The sequence below is a fragment of the Canis lupus genome, chromosome 6 (assembly GCF_048164855.1).
Source record: "Canis lupus baileyi chromosome 6, mCanLup2.hap1, whole genome shotgun sequence".
Taxonomy (NCBI): domain Eukaryota; kingdom Metazoa; phylum Chordata; class Mammalia; order Carnivora; family Canidae; genus Canis; species Canis lupus.
In genome coordinates this window covers 43442914-43460165 of record NC_132843.1, presented here as the reverse complement: position 1 = coordinate 43460165, position 17252 = coordinate 43442914, and the positions used below count along the sequence as shown (strand labels likewise).

Here is a 17252-nt window from a genome sequence, read left to right as displayed (position 1 = left end):
GATCACATGCAGAGTTAATGACTTTCTAAATAAGAATATAGTATAAGCAAATATGTAGAGATTTCCTACAGATCTTAATTATTTTGGGGAAAAAAACTTGATGATTCATATTATTCAGAGTTCAAAAGAATTTGGGACAAGTTATAGATTTTATTGACTATAATTTTATGTAAAATCTCTGCAGAAATCTTTGATAGATTATTTAATGTAGTTCAAAGGAATATCCCTAAATTTATTTATAGATTTAAGGCAATAATATTAATAATAAATTGTTTATATTCTAAGATACCAAGATTTTTTAAATATCATGGCATTCTTTCTGTATGAATTGATAGCAAACTATAAGCATCATCCTATGCTAAGGCTAGCTCAGTGTTTCTCAATATTAAATGGGCTAGCCACTACCTCTATCCTGCAAGATTCTGTTATGCCCCAGAATGGGGAATGTGTTTGTAGAAAGATCTCAAATTTTCCTAAACCAACGTCCACCCCAACATCAATATATACAACATACACGCTCCCTAGTTGAGAAGCAGTGGGCTAGCTGGTTTTGTTTGCTCTGGTTTTCACACACCATGTTAAATAGTAGCATTAAAAAGGAACACCTGTGGTAGATACAAGCTTTGAAACTTTCACCTGTCAGCTTCATAATCATTGGTATTGATCAACACCTTAAATCCAGAATTCTTGAGAATTCTGTAAACTCTGGTTTACAAAGAGCATGGGGAGTAGTAGGGTCACCCACTGCTTCCTGGTGCTCTTATCTTTCAGATGTCATGATACATTGATGGCAAAATAAATATGATTAACCCTTACATAGCACATATTTCCAAACTACTGTTCAATAGTGAATAAGCAGATCAGATACCAGTGGTGTGGCAGATGGAAACTATGACTTCAACTAATATCTCATTGATTGATAAAGTTTCTGAAAAGATTGCCGTTCAACTGATTTTTTTAATGATTTTGACATTTAGAGAGTTAAAACCTTCGGGTGCTTGGATTTATCAAATTAATCTGAGTATGTGTTAAGTATATCATATAACCTCTAGAAAGGAAGACCAAAATGTTATATGCCCAATTCTATTAGGTTCAAATCATCAGACTGAACTGACTGAATTTTTAACTAGTTTCTTTTTAAAAAATATTGTTATAATTCAGAGAGATTTTATTTTTCTGGTTACATATAGATTAGTTATATTTCACTTCCTTGCAGATTTCTAGGGGCTTTGGCCTCCTGGAGCCCTTCTGTGAATCGTAATATAAGGAGAAATTTTTGAGGGAAAGAGCTATTATAAGGTTCCTACTATTTAGTCTGTATCTTCATTCTGTAGGGTATGAATAAGCCGTACTTAACTAGAGCCTATTGATGCATATATGTTTTTTTAATACAGCTGTGATAAGCTTAATAATCTGCTTTCCAGGCTTTCTTCAATTTTTCCTTAGTTATATATCTGAAAAAGTTTAAAAACCACCTCTGAAAAGTGATATCTCTGAAGGAGTTGAGTGAAGAATCACCAAGTATTCAGCAGATGCAGAGAAGCATCTCAGTGGCATAGTGAGGCACCTCAGTGGTCCTGAGAGATGGCAGTGTGTTACAGTAGGACACAGATGGCTACCATTGCTAACAGTGGTCTAGAATCCAACAGTGACATATGATTGTATAATATATAGTGCTTTCAGATGAGCAATAGGTAATAGTTAAAATTCTTTAAGTGACTCATATATCATATGAATGAGGTATCACTATTTAGGGTTTGCTATATTTTTATTTCCAGTCTGCTATAAGGTTCCATTTACATACTTAATAAGTGGCATTATTCAATTAGGCATAGCACAAGTAAGGTTTGTTACTAATATTATTATTAATGACTGAATATAAGTGGTTATGGAAGGGTCCACAGTGTTCTCATTAATAGTGAGACACATTGAATGTTTCATTTTAGATTATTCCTTTAGAGTGGAACAGAGATTATAAATAGCTAACATGTAGCTTAACTTTTGTTTTCTGAGAACATTTGTAAATTCTACAGAATAGATACTCAAATAGATCTATTGAAAGTAAGGAGAATTTTCTTAAAGAGTAGCAAGTTACATTATTTGTAATTAGTAAGATTGTACTTACTAGTTGTACTCTTCAGTGGTTTATTATTAGGATGATAAAAAGATTTGCTGTTTTCCAAATGATAAGGTATTTCCATAATACTGTTTTTTATCATAAGCTCAATTAACAAAAAATTAAAAAATTATATCAGTGAAAGTTTGAGGTTATAAAGTGTTTTTGAATACAAAAAATTGGATTACTTGCCACTTTGTATCCAAAATATTTCTGGCTAAAGTTAATTGATGATAATTATATTTTTTCTGTTTTATATTTACAAATACAAGACAACATGTTAGATGTAAGCTTTTTAAAAAAAGCTATATCTAATCTGTATCAAATCTTGGTATCTTTTATTTTAAAACCAGGTTTCTTATGAGTGTTTTGCTTCTTGTATATGTTCAAATCTCTAATTATTTTTGAAGTAGAAAAGGCCCATTGATACACATTCAAGATGAGTTGTTTTAGTTGTTTTTATTATTTATCAGAACACCATACTGCATAATTTGAGAAGTTTACCTAAAAATCATACCTAATCCTAGGGGGAAAGAAAACTTCTATTTTACTGAACTACCCTAAAACTACATTTTGTAAATCACTTGATAGGGAAATCCTAATAGATTCAGGAAGCCTTATAGACTTTTTACATGACAGTGTTAGGCATTGTGGATGATACTGCTAATAACTCAGTTTATTTTTTTCTTTTCTTTTTTTTTACCAAACAGTAGAGCAGTAGGTAAAAAACCACATTGGAGGAAGTAGGTGTTTCTAATGCCTTGAAGTAGGCTTACTCAGGAAAAAAGAACCGAAAAATAGAAAAAAATCACATCTACATAAAGATATTCCCCATCTTTCTCAGTAGAGTGCAGCTTAGAAATACTGAGGGGGGCACTTGACAGGATGAGCACTGGGTGTTATTCTGTATGTTGGCAAGTTGAACACCAATAAAAAATAAATTTATTATTTAAAAAAAAAAGAAATATTGAGTGAATTGTTTATACTGTTCAGTTAAGTTTTTTTCCAAGCTCTTCCTCCAAATACTATTAGAATGTCCTGTCCAGTTAGTATTACATATTGCTTTCCACTATTTTTTCCTTATCATTCTTTCTACAACCATAAACGCAGTTACTGAATTGTGATATCTCTACTATTGATGTATATCATATTTATCAGCTTTTCCTGCTATTAATGTATATCATATTTATCAGCTTTTCCTGCATTACTAATTCAAGTCATTGCTTACATGTAATGCTATACAATTTTTCAAAACACAAAGAATTTCACTTTCAAGATTTAAGTATACTATTGTTGATTGTATTATAACCATGATAAAGGTTCAGAAGATAAACATAATTGATGTGCTATTAATCAGTTGCTTTGCTGCCATGTTGTATCTGCATCATTGCCAATTATTAAATTAATTTTAGGCTGTCTGCAAAGTCTGGCTTATAGTTATTGAGTATTCTGAAAGTTCAGTAAAAGTAATTGCTTTTTAGTGGATAGAATAAGTTCTTAATTATAAATGTATCAGTAAGCATATAATTATAGATAAAATTAATAACATCTTAAAAAACCAGTCCTGTTGGTGATAATTAACACTTTGATATAGAAAATATATGGGATCCCTGGGTGGCGCAGCAGTTTAGCGTCTGCCTTTGGCCCAGGGCGCGATCCTGGAGACCCGGGATCGAATCCCACGTCGGGCTCCCGGTGCATGGGGCCTGCTTCTCCCTCTGCCTGTGTCTCTGCCTCTCTCTCTCTCTCTGTGACTATCATAAATAAGTAAAAAAATAAAAAAAAAAGAAAATATATAAGTGGTATTACATTTTTCTTATTCTTCCTGTTAAACCTCTTTTGAGATATTGTTTATACTGGCAGTAATCAATAAAGGAAATGAGATGTGTAAATCTCTTAATTTAACAGGTATTAGCTGCTAATAGCTTTTAGAAGATATGGGGAAAAAAATTTTAGTCTGATATTCAAAACATTATTGCCAAGAGTTTTATTCATCTTTACCAAACTTTGTTCCTTGTCTTTCTAAGAAACATACTTTTGAAAAATAAAGTGGTAATTTTTGAACTTCACTTATACATTAAGTGAAAAAAAATCCATAATTGGGTTTTTTTTAAATCAGAGTATCATTGTAAATGGCATAGTTCAGCTTTTTAAATATACTCAATGTCATCTCAAAATATTACTTAAATATTTTTCCTTTTTTTAATTAGTTTTAACAAAAACTACCTGATTTTGTTTAATCTCTGGAATTTGTTTTAAGAGTATATAGTTCCAAAAAGCTAGTATGCTAATTTTCCTTATTCTCTTTTATTAGTTTTTAAATCTAAATGTTTCCTCTTTTGAATAACCAGTTTTATTTACCTCATGCAACTAAGAAAATAATTTCAAAATCTATTTTCATTCCTGTTGTTTTTTATTTATAAGTAAAAACTTGTTAGGAGAAAAAGATTTTTTATAAATGGCAATAATTCTAAAGAAGGGCCAAGAGGTATGTATTTAAAGCCTTGAGAGTTCTTAAGAGTCATTAACTTCTGTAATCAAGGATTAAACTTTGATGGTATATTTTTCCCTTTGTTCAATATCACCCTGTCATCATGTCACATTTTCATGGGGTCATAAAACATGATGGTAAATGTTTTAAGGACCAACTATGGAGTGGGGATGGGAAGTGGGATTGGTTTTTAGGTGTGATGATTTTTGTGAGTAAACCTTTCACCAGGGCACATACTGACAAAATGTCTTAAGGCAGTGTGTTCTAATTTCAGCACAAGAAAGCGTAAGTAATAAAACTGCCTGCTCAATTCTGGGCAGCACATATTCACAGGGCTCAAAGAGCAGACCTGCTTTAAATTGTCAGCCAGTACTACTGAAAGCAGCGAGCTCCTGCCTTGCTCATTTTTGAAGTGGTTTTAAAGTAATTGGACTCAGAGGTAGAAAAGCCACTATTAGCTATTCAGTCCCATTCATAGCATTATCCTGTGCACAGGAACGTCTGCTTTTATGTCTTTCACTCAAATTGTGGGCTAATATAATAAAGGCTTTGGAGTGACAGGTCAGAAATTTAAATTTTATTTAAAATGACCCATTTTTTGCACTTAGTAAATCCCCTACTTGGACACTTCTTAAATACTTTATGAGCTACTTAACTTGATTATTTGAGGTCATTTTAAATTCTTATTAATGTAAGATGCATCAGTACTGCTTTACTTATCAATTCCATGTTAACTGAACCCCCTGCCCCATGGATTCTTATTCAGCTTGCAATTTCTGTAATCATATGAAAACTAGAAGGAGGAGATGTTTAGGAAGTAGGATCTTTCTGGCCTTATTTCCAGCCCAGATTTATATTCCAGATTAATAATTAAAAGGAGCACCTTCGCCATGACTGTCCCTGAGTGAAATTGTGAATTGGGCAAAACATGTCTAAGAGTCTTACTTTCTTCTTTCTTTTACTCTCCTATTCCTGGTGGAAGTTCAGTCAGGAAAAGAGACAGTGTAACTCATTCTGCATGACTGTTCAGTTGCTCTGAGTACCTTTACCGTGGAGATGCTTCTGTACCACAAAAAGAATACTGAACTTGAGGTCAACAAGTGAGATTCAGGCCTGGCTCTCCCACTTGAAAAATGTACTAGTTTTATGAAATTAGCCACATTGCACACTTCAGAGCCAATGTACAGCTGGTATGCCTCAGTTCCCCATTTTTAAAACATGGGAATACTTCCTTAGCTGATGGTACATAGCTGTAGCTGCAAGTTCCTTAGGTGTTCTCCCTAGGACGCCTCTTATCCCCCACTTCTCCTGAGTGCAGGAACTCAAGATATAAGGCCTGGTTGGGAACCATGTGAGTTATCCCCACAAAAATCTTGCCGTGTGGTTTGCCAGAATATCTGCCTGCCTGCCTGTGCCCAGTAGAGGACTCCTGCAGTGTTAGCCAGCCCACTAACCAGTCCCTAAAAGAATAACCATAATAATAATAATAAAGGAAAAGAGAAAATATTTTAAGTACATGTTTAAAATCCTGAAGTTGATTGTTCTTTTTACTGAATTGTAACTTCTGGTCTTTCTGTACAGCACAGTTGAAACAAATTCCTCCAGCCTCTTTTCCAGCTTGCTTTCATTGCCTTTCATTTCAAAAATGCAGTCCTGGTAATTTTGAAAATTGCCAAGCTGAATATATCATCCATCAGTATGCTCCATAAGATCTTGAATGCTAAATTTTAACCCCAAGCATTTTTAGTTTCTAAAAACACTTGGTTAAAAGACTGCAACTGAATTTAAGTGCTGGTATTTCCCCTGCTGCAGAATAAAAGGACAGTGTTGTCCCCAATGACAAACAAAGCTGATAAATTAGTTTCTTTTACAATCAAGTAATGCCTGGTAGACAACCGATTTCCTTCTTATGAAGGACAAAATTATCTCTGATCTGCAGCACATACTCTGTTAAGTACTCTGCACTTAGTTCACATGTATTTCATTTGCAGAATACAAGTCAAGAACATATAGTAGAGACCAGTGCCCAAAGCAGGAGGCAGGCAGTGAAGATGGGAGCATTTTATTAACTGTTGCTATCTTTATCTTTGTTTACATTAGAACTAGAGGTTATGCTTTTGTGTAATGACAGATCTTGAAGGTGAATATTCAAACTGAGGTTCGTTTTCCTCTTCTCAAGAAATGTTATCATGATGATGCCTTACAGAAATTTGCTAAGAGCTGCACATTGTTTGAAAGTGATTTCTTGGGTTTTTGTTTTTCCTGACTTATCTTCCTAGACCGACCCCGTTGAGAGCACATATGTACGGAATCCGAACGTCAAGGTTAACGTCCAGTCAAGGTCCACATCTCCTTCTACATCTAGTGAAGCTGAGCCACTTAAGGTGCCTCACTGGAGCAGTCATGCTCCTCAACTTTTCACTTGTGTCAGAAAAGAGGGAATTGCAAAAAAACAAGTGAAATCTGACTCTTCTTTTAATCAAATATATTATGTAATAAGTCACAGTATGTTGGAGATCATTGCATTTCACTGATAATGTAAATAGGACTGTAAAACAAAAGTAGAAAATCACCCCTCAGATTCAACCTAAAATAAACAATATTTACTTAATTATAAAGGTAATCTTAATATTAAGTAGAGAACTATGGATCAGAGGGCAGAGTTATCTACATTCTAGAATTGTCAGATACAAACCTGGTAGGCACATGGCAGTGTCAGGTGCCATTCTCCTATTTTAATTCATCTCAGAAGTCTAATAAGACATATGTAACTGTTACTTAGTACAGCTTAAAATTAAAATTGCCACTGCTGGTCACTGAATAGTTTATTCTAACTGTTCAGTCAGATGGCATTCAACCATGTCATGTCTGGTAATAGTACAAAAAACCAGTGTTGTTTTGCACCTCACGTCAGTCAGTGGTTTCAAACAGCCGGTCAGCCTGTTTTCTCAACAGAGGTCATTTCCTCAATGAGTCAGAAGAATGTGTCATGCCTCCTGCCTCAAGATGCAATTTAGATTCTTCACTCAGCTTGCAGTTCTGACATAGCCCCTTTGTTTCCCATATTATCTCTAGAGCTGTGTCTAGCGTTCCAAGAGAAGCAGATAGTTCACTTTGGAAAGCTATCTGAAGTGAAGTGTGATTTGTAATTAGAGTCTGACTTGATTTTTTACAACCCTATGATAGACTACCTTAAGACAGGTTAAGCTGATGAGTCTCTGCTTTTTTTAAATCATTGTTTTAATATTTTGAATTTATACATTTTAAATGCTGAACTATTTCAAGCACACAGAGAATAATAAACACATGTAACCACCATCCACAGATTGAACAGATGTGAACAGTTTGCCCTGTTCTTTTCAACTCTGTTTTCAAAGAAAAAATATTCCACACAATTGAAACACCCTTCCCTATACTATTCCCCTCTCTCCTTTCTCAGACATATCTAAAGACCTTAAAATTGGTGTGCATTCTCTTCCTTGGTTTTACATTTCACTTTATTTGCATCCATAAACGATATATGAGAACATTTGTTTTATATTTATGTTTTATGCAAACATGCATCTGTATCTCTCTGTAACTCCTTTCATTCAGCATTATGCCTTTGAGCTTTACTCATGCAGATACATGTCCATTTAGTTCATTATTATAACTGCTATGTATTTCATTGTATGAATACAATATAACCATTTATGCATTCTCCTATTGCTAGATATTTAGATTGTTTCCAATTTCTGTTATTACAATCAGTGCTGATGTGAACATCCTAGTAGCTGTCTGCTTTTGCAAATGTGCAGTTTGTTTAGTGTATATACTTGGAAGCTGAATTATTGGGTTGTGTGGTATACGCATTTTCAACTTTAACTAGATTTTGCCAAATTATTTTCTACAGTGGTTGGACCAATTTTCACTTGCACCGACAATGTGTGAGAGTTCCCCATTTTCCCATATCCTTACCAACCCTTGGTACTGTTAGACATTAACTATTGCCAACTTGATGGGTATGGAGCGGCATTTTTTAAATTTGCATTTCTCTGATCTCAACTGTTAATTCAGCATCTTTTTATATGTTTATTGATCAGTGGTGGTTTGCCTGTTTATGTCTTTCATCTGTTGTTCTATTGAATTATTTTTCCTATTCTTTTGTAAGTGTTCTTTACGTAATCTGGATACTAATCCTTAGCTGGCTCTGTGCACTGCAAATATTTTCTTCCAGTCTGTGGCTTATTTTAAATTTTTATTTGGTATCTTTTCGTCTTGCAACATTATTTATTTTAAAGTAGGCTTATATATATTATTAATCTTTTCCTTTATGACTTCTATTTTTTATACCTTTCTAAAGCAGTTCTTCCCTATGCAGCATTTAAAATTTTTCTGCCATACTTTTTTCTAAAAGCTTAAAAACTTTTATTTTACATGTTTACGACCTTAAACTGAAATTTATTGTTACATATTATGTGAAATGGGGTTCTATATCTATTTTTCTCATATGAACAACCAACTCTACTACATTTCCCCCCATTGATTTATAAACCACTCTCTGCTTTATATATATGGGTCTGTTTGGGAGTTCTTTATTCTCTTCTGTTCTCTGTATCTATTCCTGCATCAATATCACATTGTCTTAATTACTATGACCCTAAAATACTTCATCTGGTATGATTAGCCACTCCCACCCACCTTGTTTTTCCTTTTCTTTTTGACCCTTTAGTTTTACATTTGACTTTTAGGATCAGTTTGTCAAGTTCCATGTGGAGCTTTTGATTGGAATTGTATTAAACTTACAGATTTATCTGAGGAGAATTGACATCTTTGTGATTGGGTCTTTCCATCTATGAACATGGTATACATATCAGTTAGATTTTCTTTTATATCCTTCAGTAAAGTTTTGTTATTTTCTTTATGAATTTACCTCATATTGCTTGTTACATTTGTTCCTAGGTACCTTAAAGTTTTTGTTGCTACAGTGAATGGGATCTTTTCCAAATATACATTCTTATGGTCTTTGTGAACTCTGTTGATCTTGTATCCAGCACCCTTACTTCACTCCTTTTTATTCTAAACTTCTTTTAGACTTTCTGGGTAAATTATAATGTCATTTTTGTTTCCTATTAGTTGTTTTTTTATTAACTTTTGTGTAGGTTTTCACTGTTCCTCTCTTTTATCTCTCATGTTTACCTGTTGAAACATTAATTTGTAAATTTGGTTCAAAGCTTTTTCAAGCTATTTAAAAGTAAATTTAAATTAGAACTAAACTCACAATTAAGCAGAAAACAGAGGTTCCATTCTAAGGTTATAGGGCATATAAAATACTCTGTTTATATAATAACAAAGGCAAAGAGTCATCTACTTTTTAATATTTTAAACTATAACTTTATTCAAAGCTAGCCTTTTCTTTTGTTTGCTTGCTTAGCATCCTAAAATGAAGTAATTCTTTATGCCTTTTTATGCCTTTTTTTTAATACTTTCCTAAATAAGTGCTGTCTCTTTTCCAGTAAAATCACTGGTTCCTTTCATTAAAAGTAATATTGTACATTAATATTTTATAAAGATATGGCTTTTAACTTTTAAATATGTATATTAAGTTCTGAATTCCAATAATATTAAATACTCTAACTCCCTTCTTTGGAAATTGATTTCTGCACAAAATCCCACTAATCGGTCTCTCTTTCTCTCTCTCCATATGCATACACAAACACACACAAATCCACTGAATTGTGTTCCATCTATGCAACATACATTCTGTATATAGAAGTTAGAGTTAAGAGAATCTTCTAAGTATTCGGTTATAAATCATGCTTTTAAAAAATCAGATACTTTTAAGAATTAATGTGACATTTTAAGATGAACTTGAAGATTAATATCCTCATTTTTACGTAGGCAATGTGCTGTGACATTTGTTCTCTTCTGTGAATTCTCTTTTCTGAATCATTTCTTTTTAAATTTCCAGACCAATATTTTTTTGCTAATTGAAGAACTATTTCATTTGTAGACATTGCAGGCTGAAATTTAAATTATCAACACTATGAGAATTGTAGCTTCATTGAGATATTTTTTTGCCTTATTGATGTTGCTTGGCTTTATTTACTTTGATTTATTTTTAGTGATGTTTGAAACAGATGGAATACTTCATGACATTTATTTCCTTTTTTGCTCCTGAATTCAGATTGTAGACAGTACTCCTCTTCCAGCTCACACACCAACCTTAAGGAAAAAGGGATGTCCTGGTTCAACTGGCTTTCCAGCTAAGGTACTCAATCTATATACTTCTGAAAAAAAATACTATAATGGATTTCTTCTGCTTTTTGTATTTGCTGTGATTTATGCTATTTTCCTCAAAATTACAAACATAAAAGCTTGGAAAGAAAATAAATTTTATGTGACTGGAAATAACCACCACTAAGAAAGGTAGGAAGAGTGTTGTAAAGTTTGTTCCATTTAGTTTTTCTTCCATCTTTTTTCAATTTTTTAATAATTTTAATCAAAATGAAAAATTATAAAAGTTGAAGATTGGAGGGCTATATTGAAATGGATAGTTTGGTTTGGTTGGTTTTATTTATTTTATTTTTTTTAATTTTTATTTATTTATGATAGTTACACACACAGAGAGAGAGAGAGAGGCGCAGAGATACAGGCAGAGGGAGAAGCAGGCTCCATGCACCGGGAGCCTGACGTGGGATTCGATCCCGGGTCTCCAGGATCGCGCCCTGGGCCAAAGGCAGGCGCTAAACCGCTGCGCCACCCAGGGATCCCTGGTTGGTTTTATTTATTAGTGAAAAGCCTACAAGTTGGGAGTTTTCTGCCCTTTTTTATAATTTCTGAGTTTTTGAAAGATTACTATTTTTGAAGTATATTCTCCTTTTACTTTATGCTCTCAATGTTTTTTCAGATCCATTTTGGGCACTAACAGATTGAAGGAGAAATAAAATGATAAACCAATTTTTTCAAAATTCCATATAATTTTCCATCATCAATTGTTCTCATTTTAAAATATAAAACATGAAATACATAGTGAAAGAATATGCAACTTGAATATACCATAAGCACAGCACTAACTTGCACTCAATGCACTTTTGATTCAGTAGAAAGACTGCAGATCTGCAAAGTTCAGAAGAATGCTGGGTTTGTGTTTTGCTAGTTCTTTGGGATTATACTTTTATTTTTGTATCTACAGGAAAATAGCCTTGACATTATTCTAGAACTATTTAAATAAATATTTATGGGATTAAACATTTTAGAAGATCTCTAAATTATCAATAAAAAATAATATAAAGAGCAAGTTGATAATTATATCTACAACTTACTGAATAGGACTATTCTCCAGGCATTATCTACCTACTATATCATTATTTCTATCACTAGTATTTCTATCACATATCTAAAAGTTTCTAATTCGGTTCTTACTACAGCATTTGAAGATATCTAATATGTTTCCATAGAGCAGAAAACTAAGGCTTTGAGAAATTAAGTTTCCAAATATCACAGAAATAGTAAGCTACATGTCAATATTTGCATATAGAGCTGTACATTTCTAAATGTTTTCTTTTAAACAGTATCTACTATTAAAGTTAGATATACAATTCACAAATAAAATTAGTACATAATTGCACCATAATTTGAGAAGGTTTGGGGTTTAGAAAACACAGATTGGCATTACTTAGTATCTGGCATAGTTAGTACATGTATATAGTACAATAAATGGAAATTTAGAATGAATGGAAACTATTGCTTCTATTCTTGCTTTCTTTGTTGTAGTCTCCTTGTTTCCATTTTCCTAAATTCAGTATTTTGAAGTCTGTTATTGTAAGGAGTAGTGCTTAGAGAATGCATTGTAAAAAAAAAAAAAAGACATTAAGTTGAGGCCACTCAGAAGAATCTAAGATCAAAGTTGACAAATAACTGAGAAAGAGAAACATTTAGTGAAAAATTCAGGTGAATTATTTTTTCATTCTATTCAACATAACTATGACTGAAGTGTTGATTATGGTAGAACATGAAGATTTAGTTGCTTATCTCAAGCTCCTACAAAGAAATTCTAGAAACTGGAAAAAAAAATGACCTCCCTCCCCAGCACAGAAACCTTGGATAAGCCACAGAATGAGAGACAGGTTGGTGTATCTGAAAAGCTAATAAAATGTACAAAAGTATAACTGGCATAAAAGAAAAACTAGCTGAATAACCTTCGCTAGATAAAGCAAAATTCTGAGGCCAAAATATGAATTTAAAATAGGCACAATACATATTTGAAAGAGAATTTTAAAAAGAAAGTATGGAACAGGATGGAACAGGATGAGGCACCTAGGAAGAAAATTTGCAAGTGCTTCATGTGAAACTATAACTGCTGGAATAAAGAACTCATCAGATTGCTTTAATGGAATGAGCAAACTGGATATAGTAGAAGAACAAGTTGGAGGGGGAAGATGGCATGGATGATATAAGACATGAGAGAAATAGTTTCAGTATCTCTGTAATAGGATCGGAAGGGGAAAGAAAAAATAGAAGCACTTGAAGAAATGGTCACCTAACATTTCCCAGTAATTAAAGAGGAAAACCTCATATTGAAATACATCATTAGGTGGAATAATTTTTTTAAAAACTCACACTTGGACACATTATAGTAAAATTTATGGAGATCATAGATCAAGAGAAAATCCTAAAATTTTTCAAAGAGTAAATCATCTTTAAAGAAAAATCAAATTGATATCAAACTTCTCAACAGCAACACTAAGTGCAAGAAAACAACTAAGATAAATGTTCAAAATGTTGAAGAAAAAGAACTTTGAACCCTAAAATGTTAACCCAGCTGTAACATCACTTAATTATGAGAGTAAGTTAAAAAATATTTTCACGTATAAAGAACTTAGTAAGTTTATTATTAAAAAAAACTTTCTCTGAAAAAAAAAAAAACTTTCTCTGAAAATACTCTTGTATACACTAACAATAAACCATCAGAAAGTGAAATTAAGATAACAATCTCATTTACAACTGCACCGAAAGGAATAAAATACTTAGGAATAAATTTAATCAAGAAGATCTGTTCACTAAAAATGATAAGACATTGACAAAAGAAATTTAAGAAGACACATCAATGGAAACGTGTTCATAGATTGCAAGAATTAATATTATTAAAATGTCTATATTACAATTTATAGCAATTTACAGATTCAATGCGCTCCCTATGAAAATTCCAACAGTATTTTTCACAAAAATAGAAAAAACAATGCTAAAATTTGTCCCTTCAAATAGACAGTACAATCTTAAAAAAAAAAGGCTGGAGGCATCACACTCCTAATTTCAAACTATATTACAAAGCAATAGTAACCAAAACAGTATAGTACTGGCATAAAAAAACAGAAACATATATCAATGGAACAGAATAGAGAGCCAGAAATGAATATGCATATGTCTGTTTACTGAACACACATATGATCAATTAATTTATGACAAAGGCATCAAAAATATACAATGGTGAAAGGAGTCTCTTCAATAAATGGTGCTGGAAAAACTGGATATCCTACATACAAAAGAATGAAACTAGACCACTCTCTCACACCATACACAAAAATTAACTCAAAACAGTAAAGACATGAACATAAAACCTAAAGCCATAAAACTCCTAGAAGAAAACAATGGGTAATCTGCTAGTCTTAGGAATGTTTTTTTTGGATTTGATATCAAAAGCAAAGACAATGAAACAAAAGCAAAAGTAAATAAGTGGAATTACATCAAATAAAAAATTAATGCAAAGCAAAGAAAACCATTAAAATGAAAAGGCAAGCTATGGAATGAGAGAAAATATTTGTAAATCATAATCTGGTAAGGGGTGAATATCCAAAATATAAAAGAACTCATACAACTCAATTGCCAAAAATACAAACAAACAAACAAAACACTACATAATCCAATTAAAAGATGAGCAGAGGACCACAATAGACATTTTCCAAAGAAGACATACAAAAAAAGTGGCCAAAGGTACATAAAATGGTGTTCAGCATCACTAATTATCAGGGAAATGCAAATCAAAACCACAATGAGGGGGCAGCCCTGGTGGCGCAGCGGTTTAGCGCCGCCTGCAGCCCAGGGTGTGATCCTGGAGACCGGGATCGAGTCCCACGTCGGGCTCCCTGCATGGAGCCTGCTTCTCTCTCTGCCTGTGTCTCTGCCTTTTTCTCTGTGTCTCTCGTGAATAAATAAATAAAATCTTGAAAAATAAAGAAAGAAGCTTAATATTTGTAAACACCCTAGAACAGTACCTGACATAGTAGTATCATATAAATGTTTAAATAAATATTGATAACCTGATAAGGAAAGTAAGCCCAAATATAAATCTTAACAAGTTGAAAGGAATAAATAGAAGACTGGCATATAAAATGTGTAATTTTCATACCTGCAGAAGGAAATGCTATTCATTGAATGGAGGCAGGAAACAGAAAAGAAAGAATGGAAAACATGGTAACCTGGTGCTCTTAACTGCAATAGTCTCAGATCCTAATGGCTTAAAATTTTTTTTTAAGTCTCACAGTTTTGTGGGTATGAATTTGAGAAGGGCTCAAGGGGGAGGCTCTCACCGAGGGTCTGCCATGTGGGTATGGTCAACCATCAGCTGAGACTGCAGATGTGTGGAGGTTCAGCTGTGCTGCATGTCCAGGATGGCTTGCTTCCATGACAGGCAGCTGATAGGGTCTGTCCAGATGATAGCTTCAATCTTCTTACATGGCAGCTGACTCCCCAGAGTGAGCCTAACACAAGAGCCTGTGAGAAGTTGTGTGGCTGAAAGCAAAGATGTATAGAAGGGAAGAAAATAAAGTAGAGATCACAGATACCTACTGTAATACAAAGGTTAAGGTGTAAAATACCAAAGGGCACGAAAGAGGACATTGTATTCTAACAAAGGGAATAACAGATATATAGAAGATAATGATCATGAATGTATATGATTCTCACATTTATGCCCTAACCTGTATAAAGCAAGAGCTAAGAACTCAGGAGAACTAGGTTAGAGACAGATTGGAGATTTTAACTCAAACAATATAGTAGAGAAAATGCAGAGCAGAGGATGGAGGGTAAATCTCTGCATGTGCCAAGAGCTTTTATAAACAAGGGGATGGACACGCAATAGTTAATTGGACAAAAGCTAGAAATAGGCTGATGAAAAATAAATTAAAATGAGAGTGAAAAGATGATCAGACTTAGGAGGAGTTGGAGAAAAGCAGATTACAGTAATAATGAGCTACCTCTTTATATTTGTGGTGTACTTTTCTTTGTTATCAGGAGGATACTGTGAAACATTATGATGGAAATATGAATTAGTACCACCTTTTTAATTGCAATCTAAAAACATTTTAATGAAAAATAGATGTCATTGAGTCTAGAATCCAGTGAGTAGAGGGTAGAGGATTCTGGGAACTTGGTTGCAGTGGTGGCATGGTTTTTTAATCTTAGAGAATCTCTCCATAAAAATAGACCAACTGGATAGGCATCAAAACTTAAAAAAAAAAAAAAGAGCCTGGCAGATGACACTTGAACAATAGATGAGATTTTCCCACGAACTCCAAAATATAAACTGATAGGGAGGAAAAACAGTCATCTATAAGACTCCCCATGGTATTAAACACTGTTCTAGAGAAAATGGAGGTGAAGCAGAGGGATTCGTGATAATCCCAGAGCCAGAAAACCACCAGAACACAAGCAAGCACTGCTGGGCATCTCAAGAACATTAGAAACCAAGAGAATTTTGCAAGCTCCATCCTGCAGGTGAGGATCAGGGAGGCAAGACAGTGGACGATGTGACAGTGCTGCAGTTGTAAATTCTCAAAACAGATGGTCAGAATACTCTTCCAGATCACAGCCCCATCCTAAGGAGGGTCAGTAGGAAATGGGTTCAGAATTGAGCAAGGCAGGAAAGGAAAGAGAAAGTCCAGATGATTAAGAAGAGGGAAGGAGGAGCTTGGAAAGAATGAGGTCATTTAAAAAAATCATCTTAATGAAAATGATAGAAAACAGAGTCAAAGGCATGGAGCTGGGAAGATTACCCTGGCCCATCTCTCCCTCACAGAGGTATAGGAAAAGTCATTTCACTTAAAAATGGGGGAAATGGGGATATCTGGGTGGCTCAGTGATTGAGCATCTGCCTTTGGCTCAGGATGTGATCCCAGGGTCCTGGATAGAGGCCCACATCAGGCTCCCTGCAGGGAACCTGTTTCTCCCTCTGTCTATGTCTCTGCCTCTCTCTGTGTCTCTCATGAATATTTTTTTTAAAACTGAGGGAAGTGGCCACAGTCAAATCACACATACACAAAAAAGAGAAGTGTCATCTTTAAAAATGAAAGTATGCCAGAAAACATTTCTGCGAAACCAACAATCAATATTTCAGAACAAATTAAGGAAACAGTAGAAGCTATGAAAAAACAAAAATTTAAAGTAGCAAACCTTAGAAATGAGAGTGTTGAAGAAAGCAAGATTTGAAGAAAGGTGACAGAATCTTTCTGGGAAAGAATTAGAAATTAAGGTGAAATAAGACTGAAGGAATACAGACTGGCACATAAGGAATTTGGGAGTAAATAAATTCAATAAATCACTTATGAAAATAGAAAATAGTTTTTTTTTCTTTTAATCAAGAAATGAGGAGGGGGGCAGCCCCAGTGG

At 33.7% G+C, this 17252-nt stretch overlaps 1 protein-coding gene across 22 annotated transcripts in view; it reads left to right on the top strand.

The window, feature by feature from the left end:
* The window catches only part of CDC42BPA (CDC42 binding protein kinase alpha), a 306715-nt gene that overhangs the window by 252265 nt on the left and 37198 nt on the right, over positions 1–17252 (top strand). For 13 of the 22 annotated variants that reach the window (XR_012032812.1, XM_072830231.1, XM_072830229.1 and 10 more), the window contains 2 exons: positions 6887–6991; positions 10774–10857. Coding sequence is in view for 21 of the 22 variants with exons in the window: in XM_072830231.1 (XP_072686332.1) it covers positions 6887–6991; positions 10774–10857 (189 nt within the window). In the remaining variant the exon portion in view is untranslated. The remainder of the gene's footprint in view (positions 1–6886; positions 6992–10773; positions 10858–17252) is intronic. The other 9 variants (XM_072830236.1, XM_072830235.1, XM_072830230.1 and 6 more) reach the window with 1 other exon arrangement.